The sequence below is a fragment of the Papaver somniferum genome, unplaced genomic scaffold (genome assembly GCF_003573695.1).
Source record: "Papaver somniferum cultivar HN1 unplaced genomic scaffold, ASM357369v1 unplaced-scaffold_133, whole genome shotgun sequence".
Lineage (NCBI taxonomy): Eukaryota > Viridiplantae > Streptophyta > Magnoliopsida > Ranunculales > Papaveraceae > Papaver > Papaver somniferum.
The window spans coordinates 6,814,505-6,823,836 of record NW_020622492.1 but is presented as its reverse complement, the minus strand read 5'-3'; the positions used below and the strand labels follow the sequence as shown (position 1 = coordinate 6,823,836).

Below are 9,332 nucleotides of genomic sequence, written 5' to 3'. Positions count from 1 at the left end.
TATTTCTATCTTTTCCCATATAAGATCTAATGGTGAGCTCTGATACCAAGTCTGTAGCGGCCCCAAAGCAAGCAGCTGACTAATCCAAGAGATTAACTAAAAACAGAGGCACTAAAAATCTAAATCATATACTTAAGCATTCAACTAACAAATGTACTACGAAACTTAACCCAAAAATTAGCCCCGATCTGAAATATATATATATAAAAACTTCTCTCAAATGATTCATACACAATATTCATCTAGTTTACAAATAGAATATGCAACATAATAAACATAGTAGAAGTTAACCAACTAACGGACTCAACTCCTCGAAGCTTTCACCGCGCAACTCTCATTTGTCTCTGAAACTGAAAGTGGGAATGGGTGAGCACATCATCCCTAAATGGGGTGCCCAGTAGGAATAACACTAACTTTTAAGTAAACAGATAACACTAACTTTTAAGTAAACGTCGGCATGATTTGGAAAACAATCCATGCTTTCCCAAATAATAAAATACAACCCACACACTAAACTAAACAACATGTATATGGAACTAACTCCTTCTTGCAAATAATTATTTCTGTGGTGACATTCACACACCGGGGTATAGGTGACAATTACACACCAAACCATTATTTCTGTAGTGACATTTACACACCGTAATATTGGTGACAATTACACACCTAGATAGTCTGTGGATGATTGTACACACCCATAATATTGATGACAATTACACACCTAGATAATCTTGGTGACAATTACACACCAAGATATGCATAAAATATAAATGAAGGAGCATATCCTACGTACCACAAATAGGAATCTTCATTTCCCAACAATTCATAATGACAAGCTAAACAGCACAGGTCCTTTCCAAACCATGGAAAGATTAAAAGAAATAACAAAACTTCCGTAAAATAAAACAAACAATCGGAAAGACTGTAAGAACCAACATAACCGTCGGAATTTAAATTAAACAATGCATGGAAAGCACAACCAGACGATGCATGAGTTTAATAAACGTAAACTTTTGTAAAAAAAAACAACAATGGTCACAAAAGAGTTAAATGTAAATTCCCACCTCTTTTCATGACAAGTCACGCCTACCTCGAGATCTACGATCCACTGGTTCATCCTTTAAATCGATCGCTGTTAATATAGACTAACTTTTAATCATACAAGAACTCTAAGAGTTTAGCTAAAAGGCTCACACATGGCTCACTACAAGTTCAACTAATGGTTCCAAGCGCAAGTCCATCAAACCATCCCATTAACACAAGGTCTGACCACCCAGGTCAACTGACGGTCACTAACATTCAAATGGGTCAACTGACGGTCAACATCTATTCCAAATCAAGTCCACTGATCAAGGTCAAGGTCCTGGTCAAAAGGTCAACTGAGTCAAATTGGGTCAAGGATCCAACTCAGGTCAAGTCAGGGAAATCAGTGAGTCGACTCAGTCCATAGGACTGATTCAGGTTATTAAAACCAAGGCCCTTGCTCAGGCCAGAAGATGAACTGCACCATAATGGTGCATCACAAGACTCAACACACTAACTAAGCTCAAACTGAGAAGCAACCATTCCTCCCTGCCATAGTCTCATTTCTAGTTATACTTCATTAACATTTCAATTCTACACATTCATTTAAAGTAAACTTTATAACTCATTTACAATTACAAACTAAGTTTACCTGCAATTGCAGTAGCTGCATGAACTATCTTCTCAACACAAACAAACCAGCAGACCACAACCACTACACAAATTCCTAAAGTTATGCCTAAACTCTTAATTCAGAATTCAATCTATTATTCTCACTACCAACCCCTGTTATGAACATCAACACTTAACAGTGTACCATAACCTTCTTTCCCATAAAACCAAAAGTTTCCTACAATTGCAACTGACCACTTTACTTCACCTGTAACATTAACTTAACCATAATCCTCACTGCATCATCTCATAACAACACTAACACCCATAGAATTATCTCATGTCTCAACACTTCCACTTCAGTTGAGACTAAGTACAAATACCCCCAACATCTCAGCTTCAATAATATCCATTCACAGTTCTCCATCTCAACAACATAATCATCTTTCCAAGATGAATTTCACTTCAAGTACAACCTACAACTCTCAACACTATATTACATCTCCACCTGCAGATTCATCTACACAGACAACACCACCATCCTTAGATATCACCTGCTATTAGCCTAGCATTCATCTAAAACACAGTTCATTCAAAACATCCTCCCCTTCATATAACATCTTCACTCCACAACACCACCAGTTCAAACTCAACTACAGCTGCAAATTCTATTATAATACACATCCATTCAACAGATCAATCACAACTTCATTACTACTTCCACCTCCACAATAAACCACTCCATACATACAAAACCTTGTTGTGCCAGCAGTATAACCATAATTGTAAATCATACCATAAATCTTAATTTAATTATCAACTACAAATAATCAATTGAATTCAATAGCTTTACTAAATTAACCCAGAAACAATTACCTCAAAGTAATTGCCTTCAGACTCCAACCATCCCCATCACCACCACAGATTCTCAGCAACCCTAGTTTATTCTCAATCACTTCTATTTCCAAATTCAGGTTCAATACATAACTATAATCTTCATATCAATCATACCCATCTCAAATCTTCCCCTTAAACTCTCAATTTCATCTACAAACTCTTATTCTGGATTTCCCCTAGCCCTAACTTCACTGATTTCTCGAATGAAACCCTCAAATAGGCATGACCATCTTCTTCTTCATGTTCCAATCTTCAAACCCATCTTTAGTTTCATCTATATACATCACCAATCGAACTTCTAAAAAATTATCTGAGAAACCCTAATTTGTTGAACAGCAAATCAACACATCACGCATCTCCTCATCAACACCAGTAGCATATTCTACTTAATCTACTCCTTCTTATCAACTAATTCTCTCAGCGAAAATCTCAATTCATCTCCCAGGTTCACTAGCAGAAGACAAAGGAAGAAGAAGAAAGAAGAATGAAGAAGGAGAAAGAAATGAGAACGAGTTTATTTATCCTCACGGTCTGCGGATAAGGCGACCAAAGATATTATAGGCACCCGAAATCTTGATACGGGCAGCCAAGGCGGTCAGTATGCAAATGGCAATTTTTCCCTTCTAACTAAACTGATAAAATCTTCTTCTTCTGGCATTCGATTGACACGCTCGAGCATTCCATTTCTCCAAACTTTTTGATATCTATTCGATGATACTAATTTCGTATCTAGATCGTTGTTAGATAAATCTACTAATTAGCGTTCATGTTAAAATAATCGAGTAATTAGCGGTTAAACTTTTCTTTATCATCACTAGATCGTCTCTTGGCCGGTTTAATAACGTTGAGGTCCTTGTGGGTCCTTACAACCACCTCCGTCCACCACCAACAATCCCGACCACCAACATATAGATGTATACTCATAAGTTACACATGTCATGTGTATCTAGATGTTACACATTCATATGGCATGTGTAATGCGAATTTATACATGCAATTACATATCAATATGGCATGAAACAGTTACACATGTGTATACAGAAGTTACATATCCATATGGCATGTGTAATGAGAAGTTACACATCAAAAAAATAGACATCATAAAAAAAATACAAAAAAATACATGTATTCCTTTAAATATTCATTTACAATAATTTCTTAGCATGTGTAACTAGAAGTTACACACGCATATGTCTAGAGTAATTGAGAGTTACATATGCATTTATCTATTGTAATTGAGAGTTACACATGCATTTGACTTGTGTATTCAGCGTCAACTCCAATTCCAGTGACACCAACACCACAAATAAGCAATTAGCTTTTATGAAGTTACTGGCAACCTGAAATATAACAACAACACCAACAAGAAATCAGTTTTTATAAGATTAAATGAACAGTGCACACAAAAATGTATATTCAATTTCACATGCATACTGACTAGTGTAATTAGGAGTTACACATCCATAAAGCTTGTGTATACCGCAGTTTCACATCCATGTATTGTTCAACTTCAAAACTCAAAAGTAACTTAAGTAGGAGTTAAACATGCATCTGTCTAGCATATTCAAAGAATAAACAAGTTACACTTATATCTTTTGAATACAATAATAAACTAGCTAGTCTCAAAGCACCTGCCAACCAATATTAGCTAGTAAGAACAACATTTTAGGAAGAAAGTAGAGAAAGATAATAATTTCACAAATAAGCATGCAAGCATGTTCTATTAACATAAGTGTAGCATGTTTATTGTTAACATTTTATAAAAAATTACATCTCAGCTCAGGACATCACACTTTGAACTTAACATTAGCAAGTTACACATCCTAATTAAAAAGAAAAAATACAAACTCAGACCTGAAAAATCCCGAATCAAGTATACAAGTTATATGAATGTGTATAAGCAAGTAACACATGTTTACTGGATATGTAAAAGAAAGTTACATATGCTAATTGAAAGAAAAACAAACTTGGAACTGGAAAAAGTTATATTTATGTGTAACTGAGAGTTACACATGCTAATTGGATGTGTAGAAGCAAGTTACACATGCTTACTGGAGATGTAGATGCAAGTTACACATGCTAATTGAAAGAAAAAACAGACTCAAAACTGGAAGAAGCTACATTTATGTGTAACTGAGAGTTACACATGATAATTAGATGTGTAAAAGCAAGTTACACATGCTTACTGGATATATAGACGCAAGTTACACATGCTAATTGAAACAAAAAATATACTCAAAACTGGAAGAAGCTATATTTATGTGTAACTGAGAGTTACACATGCTAATTGGATGTGTAGAAGCAAGTTACACATGAAAATTGGGTGTGTAGACGCGTGCTACACATGTTTTGCATCATCATCAAAATGAGAAACTCAAGCACATTGAAATATTAATCAAATTCTTAACAAAAGAACAGTAAACTCAAACCATAAAGTTTATACAATTTCAATATGATACATTCAAACCACAGAGTTTAAACAATTGAAGTGAACCTTAAAAACTCATGCATTTTGAAAAGCTAAAACATGAAAATTCAAATATACTGTTAGCCACAGACCTGCGTATCAGAGATGTTATGAATCTGTTTTTATGATATCCATCAACACTGTTTCTCTGTAATCAAATCATCACTAGCCGACATAATATCCTTTGATTGAATATCATTCAGATTCAATTATTCTTTTACCACAGACCTAACCTAAACAGATGGATTAACATATATAATTAGATCTTACAAATGAAAGTATTTCGTTTTCGAGATTATTTGATGGGTAATGAAGTTTTCAGTTTACTGATTATGAATTTGAAATCATATTTAAAATCGGGATAAACGATTGGTAGATCGATCAAATCTCATAGATGAACCCTAAAAAATTTATTGAATTTTTTTCCAACAATTTTTAGGTAAAAATGAAAACAATGATGAGATGATTACAAATCTAACTTCCAATCGCGAATCTGATAACAAACTTTATAGGAGATCGAAGATTTTGCTTTCTGAAACGTTAAAGTTGATCAAAAATCAAAATTAAATGAAGAAGAAGAAAAAAAGAAGAAGAAGTACAACTTATATCTGTTTCTCAGTGAATCATTTGATGTAACTTTGATTGAATCTATATCCTTGACAAACACTAAATAAAATCGAATCATATCTTGGATCAGCGATGAAGAACCCTAGAATTTATTTTCATCGACGTTTCTTCCTCCATTAGAATTAGATCTTGAAGAACATACACTGTTGATGTTGATCTAATCTATTGAATCATATCGATTCTTCTTCTGTTTTGAAGCAGCCGAGAGAGAAAGAAAATGGAGAACAGAGACAAAGAGAATAGAGCAATGAAAATATCTTCTATTCCTCATGTATATATACAAAAGGGTAGTGTTGTCTTTATTAAAATTCATAATAATTAATTATGGGTCACGCCTGAAGAAAATTTGATATTTTGGGCCTAGTAATAGCATTTTCCTAAAAGTATGGAGTTGACAATGAAGGATCCATTTTGTTGGGTTTCTTAATGTCGAACCCATATAATAAGGCTAATCACTATGTGTTAGATTGAGCTGCTAGATTGGCCAAAAAGTGTTGCAAATCAAGAAAAAAGTGTGGGAAAAAAGTTAACACTACTTCTGTCTACTTCTCTCTCCTAGCATTTGCTCGCAGTTCAACTAGCAGCGAGATTGAAACGCTGAACTGTTCTGCGTTCAAAAAGTAACTTTAACGCTGAATCATTTAGCGCTATATACTTTTTACTAAATGTTCAGAGAGAACGTAATGGAGAGAGAGGAAAAAGATGGAAAGAGAGAGGGAAAAGAGGGAGAGAGAGAGGGGGAAAAGATGGAGAGAGAAATGATAATGATTAGTTGTTAGGAAAATAAAATCATGTGACGCTGTTTGGTTCATCGTTCAACACTGTTCTATTCAACATTTCACTGCTATATTGCAAATATCATAAGACTTAGGAGGTTGCCGGAAAAAAATTTACTCTAACGCTGCTAGAGCATTTTAGAACTAGCAGATCCCAGATCGTCCGATCTAGTGGATGTGACGTCACTTAACCCATATGTTAACCATAGTTATCATGGCAATATTCTTAAGTTCTAGTTTTTTCTTTTTGTTCGATGGCTGTTGTACCTGTACACAATACACACTTCTGTGATCAGAGAAGTATATATACGAAGATGATAGGAAATCCATGCCTAATTAATTGAAATCAAATGTTTCAAGACAAGATTACACATGGACCTAACAACCCTATTTCAATCAAAATAGTTGTAATAGTTTTCTGAAATGATTAAATCCAGCAAAAGGGGCTGGGATGTAGTTTGAAAATTTTCCATTTTTATAGAAGACAAACACTTAAGACCTATTTGTTGCTACAACAATACAATTTTAAATTGCATAACCTCTTGCTGAATGATCGTTTGTTCACCATTACCTATTGAATCTTCTTCAAGAATAAAAGAAAAAACTATTAAGATACTAATTTAATTATAAGGGATTTTACAACAGTTGCGCCAAATTCTTTCAACCTAATTTGATTAATTATACCATTTACTGAATTAGCTGTGACAAAGTTTTTAGAAACTAAGTAATAATGTTTGGTGAAATTCTAAAGAAATACGAAACTATCTATGGTTTAGCTATTGGTTAGATGATGTCACGTCTCGTAAATCGGACGGTTAGAGGTCTGTTAGTTCAAAATTGCTCTAACAGTGTTTGAATAAATTTTTTCCCAGGTTGTCCTAACTGATGTGGATGACCAATCTAGCTGTTAGATTAGTAGATTGTAAGGGTTAACCTAACGGGTTATTAGTAGGTTTTACTTTTCTGGGTAATTGATCTTTTTCTGGGTGTTAGTGTACGTGCGTACTCCTGAATAAAGTATAGTGTGGGGCCAGCATACCCCAACGGTCAAGAGATGGTGGGACCAACCAGCTAACTAGACGGTGATCTTAGATAGTGGAGGAAAGAGGAACGGCTCATACCAACACGATGACACCATAGAGATATGCACTGACCGTCATAGGTCTTTGATTCAAACTGATCAGGATACCGAAGCACTAAAGCAAGCGAGTTCTTACGACACGTGGAGAACAGTCTTAACCAGATGTAAGCTAAGGAGCAAATAGTTCATACCAAAACTGCATACAACTGACACGTTTCAACACCTTGTTTCTTTTCATTTTGGCATCGTTATATCTTTACCAAGCATTATCTGGATACTTCCAGAAAATCCAATACGCAAAATGAGAAGAACTTAGAAGAGTGTAGGTGAAAAAGCCAGGAAAATATTTAAGTAGCTCCGAGAGAACAACAAGAGAAAAACTCAGCTAGTTTATTATTCATTGAGTTTGAGAGAGACTAGAGAAATTGAAGCCTGACTGTTGCGTTAATTAATTAAGCATATAATGGCTACTGTTGGAAGAAATTTAGCAGGCCCTTTGCTGTTCTTGAACTTGGTTCTGTATATTTGTGTTGTGGGGTTTGGCAGTTGGTGCCTTAACAAGCAAATCAATGGCATGACTAATTACCCTGGTAAGGATTTCTTTTTATTCTTAACAAAACAATAAGTAATTTGCTGGTTTGTACATCTCGGTAGTAGTTACGTGCAGCTCCTAATAATAGTTAAGACTCGCGTTCATTTTCTGCTAGCCTTACTCATACTAATTAACGGCCGAAGAGTGGCATGCATGTGTATAATTTCATTATATAACTTGATCATTTTCTGCATGCAAGCAAACGTAACTGTGTAGTGTTAATCATTTGTAATTAATGAATTTGTTTTTATGCGTGTGATTAATAAGGGTTTGGAGGGAACGGAGCAACATTTTTCTTCTTAATATTTGCAATGTTGGCTGGGGTAGTGGGAGTAGCATCAAAATTGGCAGGAGGAAGTCATATTAGGGCATGGAGAAATGACAGTTTAGCTGCCGCTGGTTCTTCTTCCCTTGTTGCATGGGCTATTACAGCTCTTGCTTTTGGTTTAGCCTGCAAGGAAATTGGTGTTGGTGGTCACAGAGGTTGGAGGCTTAGGGTTTTGGAAGGGCTCATTATCGTTCTCTTCTTCACCCAACTGTTCTATCTTTTGCTCCTTCATGCCGGTGTTTTTAGCAGCAAATACGGTCCGGGATATCGTGACACTGATTATGGTGTTGGAGCCGGAGCAGCTGGTGACCCTGCTCAGAAGGGCGGTGTTGCTTCCAGAGTTTAGAAGTCGTTCTGTATATAGCTTAACAACTGCAGTTTGGGTTAATTAGGTTATGTTCATCTGCATGTTTTATGTACCCACTTCTTTCTATGTATTTTCTAGGTTTTTTTTTTTTTTTTTTTTTTGTAGGTTAGTTAGGTTTGGTTCTCTTTTCTTTCCTTCTGTGTTGCAGTTGTTTGCGTAGGTACTTGTGTTATCTGGTGTTCGAATTGCTGTGTAATAGTTGGCTACTAGCAAATATGGGTTTTACCAGTTCGTTTGGTTTTAGATATTTACTGTGCAAGTTGCAGTGACGGAACTAGTATTCCATATTAGGGGTGAATTGGGAAAAAAAAAAAAGTATGCATGACATACGGCGGCCGAAGGCCGCAAATTTTTTTGGGACGTTTTTCTAGCTAACGGATTCAATAGTAGATTTATCTCTAACCCATTAGATCACATCAAATAATCTTACCTAGGGTTTCCTTCTTTTTTTCCTCTTCGTGCTCGATGAACAGAAGCAAAGAAACTTTCTTCCTTCTTTCACGCATAAAGCATAAATTTGCTTTATCTTATTCTTACCCTGGCTTTTCTACCGGTGTACACG

General features: G+C 35.4%; 1 protein-coding gene across 1 annotated transcript; it reads left to right on the top strand.

Annotated features, from left to right (window-relative positions):
* The first annotated feature begins 7,833 nt into the window (after positions 1–7,833).
* Positions 7,834–8,749, top strand: LOC113333573 (membrane protein PM19L-like). The gene is made up of 2 exons (XM_026580003.1): positions 7,834–8,073; positions 8,343–8,749. Exons 1-2 carry the CDS (start codon positions 7,947–7,949, stop codon positions 8,747–8,749), a joined length of 534 nt encoding a protein of 177 aa, XP_026435788.1. The 5' UTR covers positions 7,834–7,946.
* The last annotated feature ends 583 nt before the right edge of the window (positions 8,750–9,332 follow it).

What these genes read in the sequence shown, in the direction of transcription:
- LOC113333573 (XM_026580003.1), top strand. Translation starts at nt 7,947, where the DNA reads ATGGCTACTGTTGGAAGAAATTTAGCAGGCCCTTTGCTGTTCTTGAAC. An exon ending in TGGCATGACTAATTACCCTG is followed by an intron (nt 8,074 to 8,342) that starts GTAAGGATTTCT and finishes GTGATTAATAAG; the next exon opens with GGTTTGGAGGGAACGGAGCA.